The sequence below is a fragment of the Leopardus geoffroyi genome, chromosome A2 (genome assembly GCF_018350155.1).
Source record: "Leopardus geoffroyi isolate Oge1 chromosome A2, O.geoffroyi_Oge1_pat1.0, whole genome shotgun sequence".
Classification (NCBI taxonomy): Eukaryota; Metazoa; Chordata; class Mammalia; order Carnivora; family Felidae; genus Leopardus; species Leopardus geoffroyi.
Genome location: NC_059331.1, coordinates 105,149,360 through 105,169,902, shown reverse-complemented (window position 1 = coordinate 105,169,902; position 20,543 = coordinate 105,149,360). Strand labels below are relative to the sequence as shown.

Genomic DNA, 20,543 nt, shown 5'->3' with positions numbered 1-20,543 from the left:
TCACTAAATTGCACACCTGAAACTAATATTACACTGTGTACCTCAGTGGAATTTAAATTTAAACTTTAAAAAGAGACTAGCTTCTTAATAGTCCTAATCTGATTCATTAGTCTAATCTCATAATTAACATCAAAGATTGGAAAACAATAAAATATCAAGGAATTTTGCTTAAGACTCTGGGTTATTTCAAGACACTTACACTTTGAAATTTATATGTGTATATATGGTTTGCTCCTAACTTGATGGTCCAACAGAAATATACCTTTATATTCTTTGTTTAGAGTGGGAAATAGAGATTATTGTTTTGTTTAAGCACAGTAGGAAAGAGGAAAAAATACCAAAGATGTATGGAATTAAATCTAAAATTTTATACATATCCCTGTGTTCCTTTGAAAAGCATCTAGGTTTAGATTCCCAAACTGTATATTTAGAAAATTTCTCAGAGCATCAAGACACATGAATGTATAATTCCCTTTGACAAATTAAAAATAAAATTAAGATATCATCAGATATTGCATGATGACAGTTGTAGCAAACTCACTGACTTTCTTAGCTCATAAAGTTTTGACATCACTCTGGGAAGACTATTTCCCTAAATATATTTTAAGTCCCTTATAACTCTACATGTGAACTTCATAAAGTAGTGAAATGGATATGCCAAATATTCCATTTGTAATGAAGCTGGCATCATCAAATTGTAAACATGTTCCTAGTTAAAGAAAACTAAATGTTTACACATAATGAACACATTCTTCTTATTGCATTCTTTCTAGATTAATCATTTTGCATAGGGATATCTAAGTCTCAAGCTCTGAGATCTAGGCTAAATCATAAAACTATAAGTCAGGACAAGAATCTGAAATCCAGCATAATTTTTTTTTATTCATTCGAGATGTGAACTTGGAAAATCACTTCCCCTTCTTGTCACCTGTTTTTCTCATCAGTGGAGTGAATCTGTTGGCTTCGTTTCATGGTTTTCACTTTCCAGCAGAAGTCTCATGTCTGACAAAATCTTATGCATAATATCAGCATATGTATAAATAAATAATAATAACGGAGCTTTTCTTATTGAACAACAATGATGCAGAAGGGCAGTGGAGTTTGGCTGGGGACCCTAGAGCCCAATCCTTTATGCTGGTCTTCACCTTCTGATACCACCTGTTGAAGATGACTCTAGGCTATGCCAAATAATCCCTCAAATTCCATGGACCATATTTTGAAAATCATGCAATTATATATGATCATTTTGTTTCTTTAAGATTCCAAAATAATTCTCAATTTCACAAATTGAGACGTCTCTCAAAACACTGGAATTCCTTTTGTAATTAAAAAAATGCAAATAAGAAGGTTTCAGTTTATGCTAAGAAGGATTCTAAGCTAAAAAGCTCACACTTCATTCTAAAGCAACTGACTTAAGTGTTCCATAAAACAGCTATATAATCCCCAATAGTTTCTATTTAGGAAACAAATAAATTGATTAAAACTCCCAAAAACCCTTTAACATACAGAAAGTCATAAGAGTTCTTTAGTTAAATTTTAATTCTCCTGCCCATCTTTATCCTTCACTGGGGAGATGAGAAAAAATTAATTTGGAGGGGAGTAAATTTAAAGGCAGTATGTGCTTAAATGAAAATTTGTCACTTCCCAGCTTTGGTTACCAGAAAGTTAACACTTCTGTCAGTACACGCATATATACCCGCTAGACTCTTGCAGTCACAGTATGTGCAGAGTTAGAAAATGAGAAAGAGGAGAATACGTTGTACAAAATCCTTAACTGCTCTGGAAAAGAGAAGCCTGTAGGAGCTGAAGTTGTTCACAAGGGGCCACCTTCCTTGCCTGTTACTGACGTGGATTTGATAGTTACAAGGCGAGGAGTAATGTTTGCACTGAGACTGATTCCTGATGTCCTTTACGAGCAAGGGTCCTCCACCTAAAATTAAAGAAATGAAGAAAAGCAATCCTAATAATCCCAAAAGGACCCGAAATGAACGTGTCCCAGAAGTTACCGTATATAGACTCTGTGACATACTTCTCCCTTTGCAAAACTACTGAGTGCAGATCATTACTTTGCAGCAGTCATGTGCAGAGACCTACTTTATAACACTTCAGGGACACTTAACGTACTAGATCTTGACATGTCTTTCCGGAAAGTGAAATAATTTACAGTTTTTTTCCAGTGGCACTGTTAACTCTTGTATCATTTTCAGGTCCGTGGGGCCGATGCATGGGAGATGAATGTGGCCCAGGAGGCATTCAAACCCGGGCTGTGTGGTGTGCTCATGTGGAAGGCTGGACAACGTTACACACAAACTGTAAACAGGCCGAGAGACCCAGTAATCAGCAAAACTGTTTCAAAGTGTGTGACTGGCACAAGGAGTTGTATGACTGGAGGCTGGGACCCTGGAATCACTGTCAGCCTGTGATTTCCAAAAGCCTGGAGAAACCCCTTGAGTGCGTTAAGGGGGAGGAAGGCATTCAGGTGAGAGAGATAACATGCATTCAGAAAGAGAAAGACATTCCGGCAGAGGATATCATTTGTGAGTACTTTGAGCCCAAACCTCTCCTGGAGCAGGCCTGTCTCATCCCCTGCCAGCAAGACTGCATCGTGTCTGAGTTTTCTGCCTGGTCAGAATGCTCCAAGACGTGTGGCAGTGGGCTCCAGCACCGGACACGGCATGTGGTAGCGCCACCCCAGTTTGGAGGCTCCGGCTGCCCGAACTTGACGGAGTTTCAGGTGTGCCAGTCCAGCCCGTGTGAGGATGAAGAGACCATGTACAGCTTGCACGTGGGGCCCTGGAGCTCGTGCTCAGTGCCTCACTCCAGACAAGTAAGACAGGCAAGGAGACGTGGGAAGAATAAAGAACGGGAAAAGGACCGAGGAAAAGGAGTGAAGGATCCAGAAGCCCGTGAACTTATTAAGAAGAAAAGAAACAGAAACAGACAGAACCGACAAGAGAACAAATATTGGGACATCCAGATTGGATATCAGACCAGAGAGGTTACGTGTACTAACAAGACGGGGAAGGCTGCCGATTTGAGGTAACATTTTATAACCGTTAACTGTGTGTGTCTCACTGTCCAAGCCATGGGCTAGAAAGTACTTAAGACTCCGCTGTACTAAGTCCTGAGATTCATATGTATACAACCTAGAATGAGCTACGCTCAAGCATAAGATTTTCCACTTAAGGCATTTGAGCTTTTGTGGGTTTCCTGACATTATTTCTGTTTTACTCATGTTTAGGCCCTGTACTGCTAGAGTGAATTGAAACTTTGCTGTCCAAAAGCCATAGCATCAGTTAGTCTCCGTGAGATGACACTACTTCTCTAAGTCAGTAGAACTGTTTCCACCTCCAGTGGGGGAACAAGAAACTTACCCAGTAGTTGGAGTTTTGGGATTTTGAATTCAGATACTTACTTTAGTGAGAGAAAAGCATACTTGTAATCTCTCCAAGTTCATAGCATTTTTAGAATTACCCTATAAACAAAATCTAAATAGCAACCCAGGGAGCTATACCTAAGAATAATTCTCTTTCACATTTTATAAAATGGAATAAATCTCCCCAGAGGGGAAAAAAAAAAGGAAGGACCAGAAAATATTAAGTAGATGGTATTTAATCATGAGTAGTTTAGAAAACATGTAATTAATTGGCTGCATGTTCTAGACAGAAATTATTTGTCAAATTATCTCTGGGTAAATAATGACTGTATTATGAAGGACTTTCTCATGTGTGATTTACTTGTTGTGAAAATATTCATTGAGGATTATTCATTGAGGATTATCTAAAGGATATGATGTTCTCTGGATATTCTAAATTTTGCTCTTGGATAAGCCAGACCATCTGGGAGTGTCTTATCTGGATCATTTGCATAATTGCTTTTTCTGAACTATTTATGCAGTTATGACTTGGACTAAACGGAGTGAAATTATGGTAGCATCACTCAGAATTTTATATCATATTTATTGTAGAAATGACATTGAAAGTGTCATCTCCTCCATCACACAGTCTGTTCTCTTGATTAAAAACACATAAGATAAATTTCACAGAAGTTTCAACCCATGTGCTGCTAGCGAGCAGCTCAATGGCTTTCCTCGTGGCCCTGGAAATCTTATACCAGATCACATGTGCCTGTTTGCTTTGGCTCCTGGGAACATGAATAGGACTGTGTGGCAGGCACGTTGCTTACTACCATAACCCGCTGGCTTCGTCTTTTTCTCACCCCCCTTATTTTCCTTCCTTCATTGCTACCTAGTGATTTTGCGATCTGTGGATTTTGAAAGCTGTTTTTTTTTTTTTTTTTAATTTTTTTTTTTCAACGTTTATTTATTTTTGGGACAGAGAGAGACAGAGCATGAGCGGGGGAGGGGCAAAGAGAGAGGGAGACACAGAATCGGAAACAGGCTCCAGGCTCTGAGCCATCAGCCCAGAGCCCGACGCGGGGCTCGAACTCACGGACCGCGAGATCGTGACCTGACTGAAGTCGGACGCTTAACCGACTGTGCCACCCAGGCGCCCCAGAAAGCTGGTTTTAAAGCCTTTTTAGTGCAGGATATAGTTTAAATAAATGAGTAAACAAATGAACACTTGACTTATCTAGACAGTAGTTTCTCTATAGCATTCCTTTGGTCACCATTTTTAGGATATGTCCAGTCCTTCCCCTGTTTGTACTTAGACAGTTGTATTTTTTTCTCAGCCACACAGTAATCTTTCTTTTCTTCATCTCGTGGTATTGGTCCTGTCTTGGTCTGTCTTGGTCTCGTTAATGGTTGCTTGATATCTTGCCTTGATCCTCCAGGTTCCTACAACTCCTTACATGTATGTGTCTGTATATGTGTTCACTTCTGATTCTACATCATGGTTTCAGTTCAATCCCTGTTTTATTCTTTTCTGACTATTCTTATCCTAGTGATTTCCTGATCTCTTTTCCTGAAGTATTATAGTTACATTAGTTGCTTGGCCCCCACTAAGTAATTAAATGAGCCTCCAAGGCAACTTGAGGTGTCTCCTGCTGTCACTGAGTTAACGTGCTGTAGACATTTAATTTAATGTTGACCAGTCAATTAAAAGTATAATTAGGAAAGTACCTACCATTGCATAGAGCCTAATATTCCCATTTAGTTGTTTGAAATAAGCAAACACATTTAAAAATCTGTAGATCATTTGTCAGATGCTTAGATTCTATTAGAAATAGCCTATCTAACAACAGAATGGCAATTACCTATATGTTATAACTTATTAGGCCATAGATTAAGCTTTACATTAAATTGGCTATTAATGTCTCTTGCATTTAAGAATTATGTATAAGAATATATATGAATAAATATATATGATTAAGAAAGTTAAAGTCTCAGGGAAGAAGGGACAAAAATCAGGTATTTTGACCTATGTTTTGCTCAAACTTTCCACCACATCAGTGAAGCTAATGAAATTAAGAGTAAATGGTCAATGCCAACAATTCTGCTTAATTGTAGCAGAATTACTGCTAGAACTTGCAAGTTGAAGATGATAGATCTGCCCTACTTTTTGCTTTCAAACAGACTGATATCAATAAGAATGAAAAATACAAATGAAAGTCTATTCTTTCATGACAATAGGCAACAGTCACAGTCTCAAGTCACAAATGATTTAGAGATTTAGAGAATGTGATAAAATTAACTAACTGAAGGAAGACACTTAGAAGGGTGTTCTGTCTTTGCAACTTCTGTGAAAACTCAAAATTTCTGAGTAGCCTGAACTTTGTGAGGGCTAAGCTAATGACACCTCATCAGTATGGCATGGTCTGAGTTAAGAGAAAGGGCTGCTGGAACATCTTTGAGTTTGTTTGAAAACAGAATGGCATAATAGGCAAGACTGAATAAGAAGCTCACTATGCCATTACTGCCAAGAAAGGACTACCAGTTTGATGGACTGTTGGACTAAAGGTTGGTGGCCAGTGGACAAGAATTCTAAATCACTACACACATACCAGGACACAAGGAGCTTCCCTATGAACTACTTAGTGAGTTTCAGCCAAGCTTAAGTATAGTACTGCCCCAAGCCTAGAGTTGATACGAAAGTAAGGGCAAACATTTCTCCAAGAAACTAAAAATAGTAAAGGAAATATGATGTTTCCAAACCAAAAACAGAAAGAAGAGTTAAGAATATTGAATAAGCTTAACTCATGAATTGAATGAATGATTTGGCAGAGCTCAAATGGAGGGGAATTGGAAAACAAGAAGTAGAATTAACATTAGAACTAAAAATGGAAAAATATCTTGTGAAGAAGAGGCAGTGATAGAACAGTTTAAGACCATATAACTGAACTGTAATTTTAAAAAATGATGGTTATGGAAACAAGCAAGGGAGATCCCTATATGAAACTCTGGTGTTCCTGAAGGTAGGACCACGAGAAGAATTAGAATAGGAAAAAAAACAAAAACAAAAACAAAAACCAAACACCAAATATGACAGGAAAAAAAACACAAAGATATCATAGAAGACATTCCTGAATTTATTCCATAGATTGAAATTGCACATGGGTAATGATTCTTCTAGAAGAGGTTGAAATAACATCCTTATGGAAGAACTGGTATAGAATAAAGAAAAAGAGATATCGGACTCTCAGCCAGCATAATACTCAAATTCTGAAACACTAGAAGTATTTCTGTTGTAGTAAAAAACAAGAAAGGATAGCACATTAACTCCAGTCTTAGTTAACGTTGATCTGTAAGTACTAGTTAATGTAGTTGAAAACAGAAAGAAGTAAAAATTGGAAAGCAGATGGAAAAATTAAGATTTTTCCCCCCAGAGATTATGAATGTGCCCTGAAAAACTCAAGAGAATCAATTAAAAATATAAAAATAAAGTAACTCTTTGGGGGGGGGTTGATTGACACACAAAAAAATATAAAAACAATCAACATATTTCCTAAATACACATAACTATTAAACATGATGATGGAAACAAAAGATTAAAATATTCCACTTACAAAAATTAAAAAGACAGAAATAAATCTGTGGATAAACCTAACTATAAAAGTTCTACACAGAACACCAGACTTGGAAACATAAAAAAGATGTGTGCCTATCCAGAACACTTACTAAATATACCAATGGTCCCCACATTTTTACTTTAAAACTTGTAAGGGAAAAATAAGCATTACAAGACAGGCCAAGAAATTTTTTAAAAAATAAAAGTAGAAAAAACTAATGTCCCCAAATAGTTACATGTATTTTATTCTATGAAAATAATAACAACAAATTTATGTAAGTGCATGAATAGATCAAACAGAAAAGAGTCTAGAAAGAAGATCTCCAAAACCCTATAAAACATTGCCTTTGGTGGGAAATTAATTAGTTTGTTTTGTTTGGGGGGCTGGTGCTTAACCATGTAAATGAATAAGAAGAATTAAAAAGAAAAAGAAGAATAATTATATGCCTTTGATACTCATTATACCAAAACAAAGCCCAGGTATTTTCAGTACTTAAAAATTTTTCTTTATAATGCTAGAAGAAAGGGTAAAAATTTTAAAGGAAAAGGAGGATATTTTAGGTCACAGAATGCAGAGATCATGCAAGGAAATATTCAATTAGATTTTTAAAAAAGAAAATTTTGCTCAAGGAAAGTATTAATGAAGTTAAAACCCAGGTAGCAAACTGAGAAAATGTATTTGAACATTTACTTGGCAAAGAACTAATTTTCTTAATACTTAACTCATTAAGAAAAGGGTCAAAACCTAATTGAAAATGAGCTGAAAATTAAGAGACTGAAAAGACAAGTTACAGACTGGTAGAAAATATTTTTGGAAGGCTTTGCTGATAAAGGACTGTTATCAAGAACATACAAAGAACTCTTAAAACTCAACAATAAGAGGGCGCCTGGGTGGCGCAGTCGGTTAAGCGTCCGACTTCAGCCAGGTCACGATCTCGCGGTCCGGGAGTTCGAGCCCCGCGTCAGGCTCTGGGCTGATGGCTCAGAGCCTGGAGCCTGTTTCGGATTCTGTGTCTCTCTCTCTCTCTGCCCCTCCCCCGTTCATGATCTGTCTCTCTCTGTCCCAAAAATAAATAAACGTTGAAAAAAAAAAAAAACTCAACAATAAGAAAACAAATAACCTTATTCAAAAATAGGCCATAGACCTTTCCACCTCACCAAAGAAGATATACAAATGGAAAAGAAGCATATAAAAAGATATATCATAGTAGATAAAGGAAATACACATTAAAACAACACAGAAATACTACTCCACACTTATTAAAATGCCCAAAATCCAGAACACTGGCAACACCAGGTGCTGGTGAAAATGTGACCACTGCTGGTAGGAATGCAAAATGGTTCCAGTCATTTTTCGAGACAGCCTGCCAGTTTCTTATAACACTAAACATACTCTTTACCATATGATCTAGCAATTGTGCTCATTGGTATTTACCCAAAGGAACGGAAAACTTATATCCACACAGAAATCTACAGAGAGATGTTTATATAACAACTTTATTCACAGTTGCCAAAACATGAAGGCAACCAAGATGTCCTTGAGAAGATGAATGGATAAAAAAGCTGTAACACATTCAGACAATGGAATAATATTCAGTGTTAAAAGAAAGGAACTATGCATCCATGAAGAGACATGGAAGAAACTAAATGCATAATTACCAAATGAAAGAAAAGGCTATATTCCGTGTGAATCCAACTATGTGACATTATGGAAAAGGCAAAACTGTGGAGACCATGAAAAGAGCAGCCGTGTTTTCAGGGTTAGGTGAGAGGGAGAGATGAACAGAGGGAGCACAAAGGATTTTTAGGGCAATGAAACTATTCTGTATGATAGATATATGCCATTATACTTTTGCCCAAACCCATAAAATGTAGAACACCAAAGGTTAACTGCAGTGTAAACTATGGACTTTGAGAGATTATGATGTATTAATGTAAGTTCCATTCTAGTGAGTGACGTTGATAATGGGGGAGGCTATCCATGTATGAGGGCAGGGGGTTTATTTTTACTTTGCACTTAAGAGTACTTAAGAGTACTTTGCACTCAATTTTGCTGTGAACCTGTAACTGTTCTAAAACTTAAAATCAGCAAAGGACAGGATCAGGGCACAGAAAATATGCTAATCCTCAGTCATCATTAAGAAATTAAAAATATTAAATCCCATTTTCACCTCTCAGATTAGTAAATAAAATGTTCCATAGTATGTCAGGGATCACTAAGACAGCCTCTTGTTTTGGTAATTCACTAGAAGGACTCACAGATTCAGCATATAGTTAAATTTACATCTGAGATTCATCACAGTGAAAGGATACAAACCAAAATCATAGAAACGGGCATGGGGAGAAGTCTGGAGGAAACTCTCTATAAAGTTCTATTGGAAATATTGAGCTTCCAGAGTCTTCTCCCTATGGAAATTAACAGCCTACACTAATTCCTCCAGCAAAGAGTTGCAGCAAAATTGTGTAAGGCATTATCTGCTAGGGAAGTTTATTAGAGACTCAGTGTCCCAAATTTTTATTGGATCATGTAGGCACCCTGTGCCTAGCATATAGGAAAGCCAAATGTTCTCCATAAAGCACATTGTTTATATGAACAAAGTAAGCATAGTGAACAACTTTGTCATTTATCACAATTTTCTCATTTACAGAAAAATTTTTTTAGCAGTGTAAAGAACTGTTTACCGGATAAGTTTCCATATACCTACCAAGGGCCAACCCTGCTAGCAAGTCTTTTTAAGGATAGAAGTCTGAGACTTGATATTTTATTAATAGTATTTAACATTAAGGAATTGGGGAAACTAGACGTATTTTTGGTGGGGACAAAAACTGGTGCAACCTTTTTGAAAAATACTTTTGCAGTATGTATCAAAATTTAAAAAGGACACTACCTTTGTCAGTGATTCTGCATGATATTCTTCTAAATAGATGTACAACTCTCACTGTAGCATGATTTATCATAGCAAAACAATCTAAATTCCACCAGGAAAAGGACTAGTTAAATCAAGGTGCTTCCATGTATGGAATATGTAGTTACTACTAAGTGAGGTAGATTATCTCAGTCACGGTTGTTGTAACAAAGTAGCATTGGCTAGGTGACTTATAAACAACAGAAATTTATTTTTCATTGTCCTGAAGGCTAAGAAATCCAAGATCAAGGCACCAACAGATAGATTCACTATCTAGTAAAAGCTCTATTCCGGGTTGTAGATCTCTGGCTTTTTTCATTGCATCCTCACATGGGCACAGAAAAGGAGAGAGCACTCTGGAGTCCCTTTTTAAGAGTACTAATCTCATTCATGAGGTCTCCACCTTGTGACCTGATTAGCTCCTAATACTATCACATTAGGGGTTAAGATTTTAAAATATGAATTTTGGTGGACACACACATTCAGTCCATTGCAGTGATTGATTTGTAAATAAAAATGAGGGAGTAAAGGCAGTTTTATTCCACTCCCCTGCCTTTAAATCAACCAGAAACACCATTAAAAGAAATAAGCACTTCTATATATAGGAGAAAGAAAGAAAGAAAGAAAGAAAGAAAGAAAGAAAGAAAGAAAGAAAGAAAGAAAGAGAAAGAAAGAAAGAAAGAAAGAAAGAAAGAAAGAAAGAAAGAAAGAAAAGGAAGAGAGGGGAGAGACGGAGGGAGGAAAAGAAAGAGGGGGAGGGAGAGGAAGGAAGGAAAGAAAGGAAAAAATAAAGAAAATGGAAAGGAATTTAAGACCTGAGGCCTGAAAGAGATTCCTGTAAAGTGATTAGGATACAATCCCAAAAGGCTTATTCAAGAATCCTTTCATTGTTTCTCTCAGTTGGGGATGGGTGGGAGGACAGCACAGACAGGCAACTGAGAATATGGAGGAAGTTCCCTTAAGAGCTGATTCTTTACCACAGAATCACAGACATGTAGCTGGAGGAACATTTCAGCCCGAATGTTACTTGCCTGGTCTCCTGGCTAAGAGAAGCTGTCAATGGTGAAGTGGAGAAAGTGAGTAGTGAAGGCGCACATCTCCAGATTATAGCAAGCATACCCTGAGATTTAGGCTTTGCTATGAGCCACCCTCACCTTTGGAGAGTTTAGCTGGCACACATAGCCTCTTCCTGAAATAAAGACCTGAATCTGTATATCAAAGATATAACGTTTCAGGAAGGAGTATAAAATCTGCTCTAAGTAATATGAGAACCATCTAGTGGAAGTAGCAAATATCTTTGAACATGCCTTATTTTGTTGTATTGTCTGGCAAAGGCAGTTAATTATAATTATAAATCCACTGGAAGTGTTGCCAGGAAGTATGGGAAATTCCGTTTGGTAAATTCCTGAGGGAATAAGACAGATTTGGGATCTAAAACAGATTTCTCGTGGCTAAGCCAAAAAAACAAAAACAAAAAGCAAAAGAACCCAAAAAAACCAAAAAAACAAAATGAGATCTATGCAGTTTCTAGATAACCCAGTAAAGCAGACATTTATTTTAGGCACAAATATATAAGGGCAAAAAATAACTAGGTTTCATAAATATAGTCAGCTAATCTTTGTCAAAGGAGCAGAGGCAGTACACTGGAGCAAGGTCAGTCTCTTCATCATATGGTGCTGGAACATATGAATATATGCAAAAAAAAAAAAAAAAAAACCTAGACACAGCCCCTATACCCTCCACAAAAAAAATAATACAAAATGGATCATAGATCTAAGTGCAAAAGGCAAAATTATAAAACGTCTAGAAGGTAACATAAGAAAAAACCTAGATGACCTTGGGCACGGTGATACTTTTTTAGATATAACACGAGAAATGATCTATGAAAGAAATAATTGGTAAATAGACCTTCATTAAAATTAAATGCTTCTGCTCTGCAAAAGTCATTGTCGAGAAGGACAAGACACAAAGAGAAAATATTTGCAAATGACTCATCTGATAAAAGGATTTATCCAAAATATACAAAGAACTCTTAAAACGGAATAAGAAAACATCCTGATTAAAAAATGGACCAAAGACCGTAACGTCACCAAAAAAGAAATTCACTTGGCAAATGAGCATATGAAATGATGCTCTACAGTACAAGTCATCAGAGAAATGCAAATTAAAGCAATGAGATACTGCAACACACCTGTTAGAATAGCCAAAATCCAGAACACTGGAAATACCAAATGCTGGTGAGGATCTATAAAGCAACAAGAGTTCCAGTCGCTGCTGGTGGGAATGCAACATGGTACATCCACTGTGGAAGACGGTTTGGAGGATTTTTACAAAACTAAACACGCTTCCATATGATCCCGCAATCACACTCCTTGAAATTTACCCAAAGGAACTGAAAACTTACATCCATACAATATCTACATAGTGTTGCCAGGTATTAGGTAGGAAAGAGAAATGAATAGGGGAAGTACATAACTTTTAGGGGAATAAAAATAGTCTCTATGACGTTATAATGACAGATATATGCCATTGTATATTTGTGCAAACCAGTGGAATGTACAACACAAGAGTTAACTATGATGTAAAGCATGGATTTTGAATGATTATGGTATGTCAGCGTAGCTTCATCCTTTGTAAAAAATACACCATTCTCATGAGTGTTGTGAAATGAGGGAAGCTGTGCATGTGTGGAGATAGAATATGGGAAATCTCTATGCCTTTTTCTTAATTTTGTTGTAAATCTAACACTCAAAAAAAAATAAAGTCTAAAAAACTGACTAAAGCAGGACAAGAATAATCTAGTATCCATGGAAAAATTGACACATTAGAGTATTTTTCTATCATTTTGTTATCAGTTATATTTTTCCTTTTAGTCTTTAGATGAAGTCAGTCTTAGTATTTCAGACAGCAATGAATAATATGTGGCTTTGTGAAATTTTGTTCTAAACTCATACTTTTCTGACATACCCTTTCATCTTCAAAATTATATTTGTTAAGATAAAACCATATTTCTTTGCAACACAGTCATTTTGTGCCTAACTCCAGTTTTACCTTCCAATACTAGTTGTTAACTACTCCATCCTTCTCTTTAAGGATTGCTGTTGAAAATAGTGACGGAAAAGTTGAATATGAAGTTACTGGCTTCGCAATACCAACAAAACAAAACAACTGGTTGAATCGATAAGAGAATTTTAAGTTAATAGGTAGGGAGAAATAATAAAAATAGAGAAACCTGTATATCCATGGCCACACAATGTTGAGCAAATAATTTAAACTCTCTGGGATTCAGCTTTTTCATGTATAAATATGTGTGAAAGGAGTCAACAATGAGGGCGGGTGGGAGAGAGCTGAAAAAAAATCTGAAAGCCCCCTAAGTCTTGTGATTCCTGTGAACTCTGAACAAAAACTGTACCTGAAATTATAGGTCTAAAATCCCATGTATCTTCCTTGGCAGAAAGCTAATTAATTTGGACATGTTGTAGAAATCAATTCGTAGTGAAACATCAGAATGAATTTATACATAGTGTGTGTGGACCAAGACAACGCTCAGTCTTGAAAGTAACTGCATGGTTTTTACTTAGCGGATGTGCTGCTGAGTTCCTGAGGGCCCATTCCTGCAGGATGACTTTGTGAATCAGTGAACTTGAAAACCTAATTCTAACCTTACCAAAAAGAAGGGAGTAAAATTGCCCCCTGTTTAAAGTAATACTGACTACTTTTAGGTTATTCAGAATCCATTTATAAAATTACTACTTCTCATGCATAAATAGCAGGCTTTCAGATTTAAAAACTTTCTGTAACATTCCATGTATTGATTTGCTTGCCATATGCTCACCATCATTTTTCACGAGCTTGCCTCAGCTGCCTGCTGCCCACAGCTGGCTGAAGAAATAGAGTCAATATGCCCACATTCTCTTGTAGCTGGTATATAGATAACAGAAGTACATGGCTTACTTGTCTCAAAATGTAGTGCTGACTGGGCAGTATGTATTTACTATCCGCCCTTCTGGATGCTGCTTAAATAGCTGGAAGCTGATCTCCGAGCAGTATCTTTTTTTTTTTTATTTTTTTCAATGTTTATTTATTTTTGAGACAGAGGGAGACGGCGTGTGAGTGGGGGAGCGGCAGAGAGAGAGGGAGACACAGAATCTGAAACAGGCTCCAGGCTCTGAGCTGTCAGCACAGAGCCTGATGCGGGGCTTGAACCCACGAACCATGAGATCATGACCTGAGCCAAAGTCAGACGGTTAACCGACTGAGCCACCGAGGCACCCCCAAGCAGTATCTTAATAAGGCTTCCTAGTTCTCTTCTTTCTGGTCAGATCCTATCCATAGGAGACAGCAGCAGTATATAAGAAGGTGGTAAGAGGAATTGAGTATATATTCCTGTCTTTTTGGGCCAACAGTGGCTGAGTTCTAAAAAAAAGCTATAGCCCCTTGCCAACAGCTTTGCCTTACAGCTCTAGGTCCATTTCAGGTTTTGGTAATTTTTTTTTCCTTGGTCCCTTTATCACCTTGGCATGACAGTCTTCCCATACTTATCAGTCTCAGGGTGCTTCACCATCTTTTGGTTATTTCTCTGAACACTACCCACACTTAGGTTAATAATCCTTTTATTAAACTCTTGTCATTAACCCATGTGACTTTGCTATCTGTTTTCTGCTGACCCTGATGGATATAGCAGCTAGAGTACAATGTTAAGAATCAGAAAGCTACTTCTATATTGCTGTTAGTTTATGTATTAATTAATTAACTATGCATTTGTTTCATTATCTTCATCAGAGTATAAGGCATCGACATTCTGGGTGCTGAAATATATAAAAAAACAAACAAAAAAAACCAAAGACCCTAATCTCAAGGACCTATTCTTTGCTATGGAAAGACTGACACAAAAAGGCAATAAAGTATTAGTACTTTAAGATACTACCAGTGTCATAGTACTTTAAGATACTAAGATAGTACCAGTGCTATCTTATGTCTAACTAGAGGGAGTATATGCAGTGACAACCGAGACAGCAAGTTCTTCCTGGTGGGAGGTTGACAGGATCAGAAATAGCTTCATAGAGGAAATGCTACTAAGGCTAAGGATTAGTAGGTATGCCTAAAGTAGGGGAGGATGATGAAAAAAAAAATATGGGAACAGTAAGAGCAAAGGCCCTGAGATTTGCATCAGTAATGATTCATTGAGTGAGGATATGATATACACAGATCAATCACACATGTAGAGATTTCCTTATAAAGGAATGAGAATCTAGACTGTAGGAAAAGTCAGGCAAATCTTGGAGGTCAAGCTTAAATGTTTAGGTTTTTTGTCCTGTGTGTCAGTCATTTCCACATTTATTAGAAACAGTGTTTTGAGCACACTCCAATATAGGTAGTATTTATTTATAAACTAAATCCATGCACTATTAAAAAATACATACACTATTGGGGCGCCTGGGTGGCGCAGTCGGTTAAGCGTCCGACTTCAGCCTGGTCACGATCTCGCGGTCCGTGAGTTCCAGCCCCGCCTCAGGCTCTGGGCTGATGGCTCAGAGCCTGGAGCCTGTTTCCCATTCTGTGTCTCCCTCTCTCTCTCTGCCCCTCCCCCGTTCATGCTCTGTCTCTCTCTGTCCCAAAAATAAATAAACGTTGAAAAAAAATTAAAAAAAAAATACATACACTACTAAAAATCATAAGAATTAAAACTAAAAGAAATAAGAAAACAGTACTAATGTTTTGCTAATCATTGTCTTTTTTTTGAGAGAGAGAGAGCACACACACGCATGCATGCGAGTGGGGGAGGGGCAGAAGGAGAGAGAGAGAGAGAGAGAGAGAGAGAGAGAGAATCCTAGAATCCTAGAATCCTAAGCAGGCTCCATGCCTAGAGCAGAGCTCCAAACAGATCCCAATCTCAGTACTGTGAGGTCATGACCTGAGCGGAAATCAAGAGTCTGACGCTTAATCCGCTAAGCCACCCAGGTGCCCCTATGTTATCTTTACCTAAAATCTTAAGGCAAACCACAAAGAGGTTTATTATTAGTGGTAGAGATTTTTAGTCTAACGTAAATTTTTTATAAGTATGTATTTTATAAATCTATATAATACATAAATTAAAAATATTTCAATATATACACATATTTAGTTTTATATATATAAATAAAAACTTTTTAAATTTGACAATGGAAATTCATGAATATGATTACCAAGTTATATGAATATTATAATTAACCTAATAAACAATTATTAATTAAGCAAGTACTGTGTGTCCAACATTGACCAGGTACAGAATTAACTTTGCAATTATGTAAAACATGATTTTTTATATTTAAATGTTTTTAGATCACTGTGTATAAATTAAAGCAGGTATTACTATTCCTACATTATAGATAGCAAAAGTTGAGTACGAGAAGTTTTAAGTAACTCGCCTAGGTCACCCAAAAGAGCACAAAAGCAGAGGGGCAGCAAAAAAGCCTTGAGCAGGGCCAAGGTCTGAGTGCAAGGTCTGAGTGCTACTCTGGGTATCTAGGTGAAAGTTGCTTCACGTGAAAGCATATCTTTTTTTTTTTTTTAAGGTTTCTTTATTTTTTGAGAGAAAGAGCATGTGCACACATGAACGAGAGAGGGAGGGGCAGAGAGAGAGGGAGAGATCTCAAGCAGGCTCTGCACTGTCACTGTAGAGCCCCATGCGGGGCAAAATCTCACAACTGTGAGATCATGATGTGAGCTGAAATCAACAGTCAGTTGCTTAAATGACTGAGCTCCCCAGGCACCGCTCACGTGAAAGCATTTCTAGGAGGAAGCTTGGTCTCAGTGTCAACAGATGAGAACATATTTCAAGGCTTGAAGTGTATCCTTTTTTGAAATAGGCTCCTTGATACCTTTTGTTTTAGGGGACATATCTCTTCCTTAAATATTGTAAAGTTACTCCACTAGTTTCTGAGCATTAGTCTATTTAGTTTAACCTTTGGTACATTTATAAACATCCTCACTTATGTTGTCTGTTTACTCCTGTTTGTATTCCTTGAAGCCACTCAACTATTTGGTCACAACTATCAAGTAGTTACCACTGATAACGGCAAACTAAAGGCTAGTATTGTCAACATTCATCTATAAACTAGCAAATTCTTTTGAACATCATACCAGTGTGACTACCAGAGTCACTTCCCACAGCCTCACACGTGATGGTTTCATCATGCCCAAGATAGGTTCACCTTTCCTGTACCTCCCTCTGTCATCTCACAGGAGCATTTTTGGTTTAAATGATGGCCTATTATGGAACAGTTGAATAAAAGGAAGCTCATGAGTAGCATTTAAAACTATTTAAGTTAAAGTATTTGGGACCAGGGACTAACCATAAACTGAATTATAGATGTCACTGTTTAATCGTCCTTCACATAAACTTTTAGTAAAGTCCATTCCAATTTCCTCACTTTTCCTTGGAGCCGTCCTTAATAACATCTTCCATTTGACTGTTCTAAGTTTAACTTTCTTCCTTGAGCTTGTGTGAGAACAAATTTCCTTGAGCTGGCACTATCTTGAGCAGCCTGGCTGCAGTTTGGGGCAATGACCTTGCATCTCCTGAACAACTGTGACCTCACCCATTGTTTTCATCTATTTGCTGGAATTCTACTACTTTTATGTGGGTTGTACTGAGTCTCCCTCTAACTGGAATATAACAAGAAGGGATTTAAATAGGAGGAAATGCTTTCAAAAGGGGAAAAAAAGTTCACATAGCATAAGGAATTTACTAAATTATTAATGTACTATTTGTATAACCTAATTAAGAATATGCTCACTCTTTTAGAGTTGACTAATACGTTGTATTAGTTATTTTGTGAGTTTCATTACCTTCTTAAAATTCTTCCTTCTATATTAAGCATAATTTTAAGCCTCTACTTGCACTTTGGCCTTACTCTGTTCTTTATTTTTCTGATCTTGAGTCGTCTTATTATAGAGTGATTAATTTTTTCCCAAAAGTTTATTTGACAGTTATTTTCTTCTCTATTTAGCATGAATATGTGGTCAGTGATACAAGATTTTAAAGGTTGTGACCAGGAAAATTTTGTTTAATTGTATTTACAAGGACAGCAGTTGAATTGTGAATGAGAAGAATAACTGTGCTGTGCTTAATACAAGAAACCATTGTACTGAAAAGATCTTGGAATGTTGGTACAGTCACGTACAGTATAAAGTGCTGGGACAGACAAAGCAGAATTTTGCAGAAGAAAAATCAGTTATGACCACTGATAGTTGAGTTTACATTAGTTTTCTTCTTTGGTTTAAATAAAAAGAAAGTTTTCAAAATGCTACTCATGGACATAAACCAGACCACTAACCGCCATATATATGAATACACATGAGCTCCTATTGATGGGTGGATAAAAATAGAGATAGTAAAAGAGATCTTAACTCAAGAATAATAACTATGAATTTCTCAGAAATTATTTTCAGTAGTATGAAATTTGAATACTTTTAAAAGTCATATCAGATGCGGTATACTGATATGTTTTGGATATCATACAGGTTTTTTTTTTTTTTTTCAACGTTTATTTATTTTTGGGACAGAGAGAGACAGAGCATGAACGGGGGAGGGGCAGAGAGAGAGGGAGACATAGAATCGGAAACAGGCACATACAGGTTTTAAAACATTTTTTATTAAAAATGCAGCTCTCTGGGATGTAAAATTGCAGTGTAAATTAAGAATGACAGAACAAAATGTGAAATATTTTTAGTGTTTTTTTAAATTTTTTGTTTTTAATTTTAATTCCAGTATAGTTAACATAGAATGTTATGTAAGCTTGAGGTATACAATGTATCAGTTCAATAATTCTATACATTATTATAGAATTCTATACAATTCTATATTAAAGAACCTTTTAAGGTTCTTTAAATCTCTTTCAAAAGGGCAGTTATATTCCATAGGTGGGAAGAAATCACTGTATATTTGATTTTATCAATGAAAATATGCACCTTTGTTATATCTATGTACCTTTAGTATACTGGGATGACACCAGTGTTAAGAAGATAAGTGTTTACTTTGTAAGTATATACATTTCACTGTGAATATGTCTTTCTACTGAGTTCATTGGGTTCTACTCACACTAGCCAGAAAAAGTATTTTAAAATCTAGAACAATCCAAAATATCATGAATAGGATATTGTTTTCAGATACTTCCTAGTAAGCACAAAATAAAATTCTCTTTGTGTAAAAGTTTACTATTATGATAAAGATATTTAAAAACAATTTTTGCATAATTTATGATATTCCATAAAGCCAATACAAATATGTGACAATGTCATTGAATATTTTGATCTTCAAATACATCATAGAGATTCCCTGAATAATTGGTGCATCATAAATTTTTACTGCAAAATTATTTATTACCAGCATTCCTTAATTATTTCATCCTTGTAAGATACTGTATTTGAAATAAAGGTGGATATAGAGAGACTTTGTTAATATTTTTGTATCTCTAATTGTCAGAGGCTTATGTCTACAACTACCCATCCCTGACAGAATCCTATGGGGTTTTCTCTGTAACAAAGAAGATAAACCAAAGAAAGGAAAGTGAGATAAACCAAATCTGCAATTCAATAACAAAATATGAAAATGAGGATTATGTTGGAAATTATGAAGAAATTATTGTTAAAGGGATGTCATATACAGATTAACATACAGTTTATAAGATATTTTGGCAGAAAGAAAGAGTAGAAAAGAGCCTAAAAAATGGAAGAGTTGAAATGAACTGATAACTGATATTAGTTTTAATTGAATTTGTCATGATTGGGATAATACAGTATTGAGCAAAACACATAATGGATCGTGTCATGTAATGTTAGTTTTGACAACTGTAAATCAGGCTAGGGAACACTATGAAATAATCATGAATGATGCATATACTCTTAATTTTAGACTTGCAAATTTGATTTCTGAGGCTGTTTGCCTCGAACAACCAAACAGCAGGGTGTTGTGAAATAAATCAATTTGAGAAGAAAACATTCCCTAATGTGATTTGTGGAGTTCCTTGGTAAGAGTGCACAGGTGACATAACTTTGCGTAGTTTCATTTTACCACCTATTTTCATTATGAAGCTGATTGGAACCCAGGGGAGTCAGAGGATGAAGTGAAGCTGAGAATGTATAGGAACTGGGGTGGTTGTCCTGTTTGGTTGCCAACCATGTCACTGAACAGTCTGTGGTGAGCATTTATTGCCTGCCAGGGACATTTTCTGAGAACTGCTGATGGAAAAGTGTAGGTTGAACAAACAATAATGATAGCAAAGGTCTAGTTCTACCTTCCTGCGCCTAAATGAAGTGCTTTAGTTTTGCTAGATTTATTTGCCTCAGATAATAAGCACACGTTTTCTCATTCATGTGCAGTATTTTGTCAACTGGACTATGAACTACTTGGGAATATCTCTGAAATTCCCCTGCCCCTCTACCGTGAGAGGACTTCGAGGGGTTGCTCAGCCCTTGACGGCTGCCAAAGGATGAGGTGGTTTTGTCATTAACACGTAGTAAATATGGCCCCTGAAACTGCATCCATTGTTCTGCACTGATCGCCTCTATTAGAAATGACCTCATTGACAATGTCAGTTTTTAAAGTTACAATTTCAGTTATGTCTTTACATGGATAATCTCTTTACAAATATTGTATTTATTATTTCATTAATATGCAAATATGGGA

General features: G+C 36.5%; 1 protein-coding gene across 3 annotated transcripts in view; it reads left to right on the top strand.

The window, feature by feature from the left end:
• The window catches only part of THSD7A (thrombospondin type 1 domain containing 7A), a 443,308-nt gene that overhangs the window by 172,737 nt on the left and 250,028 nt on the right, over positions 1-20,543 (top strand). For all 3 annotated transcript variants that reach the window (XM_045494930.1, XM_045494931.1, XM_045494929.1), the window contains exon 2: positions 2,208-3,039. In XM_045494930.1, the coding sequence (XP_045350886.1) occupies positions 2,208-3,039 (832 nt within the window). The remainder of the gene's footprint in view (positions 1-2,207; positions 3,040-20,543) is intronic.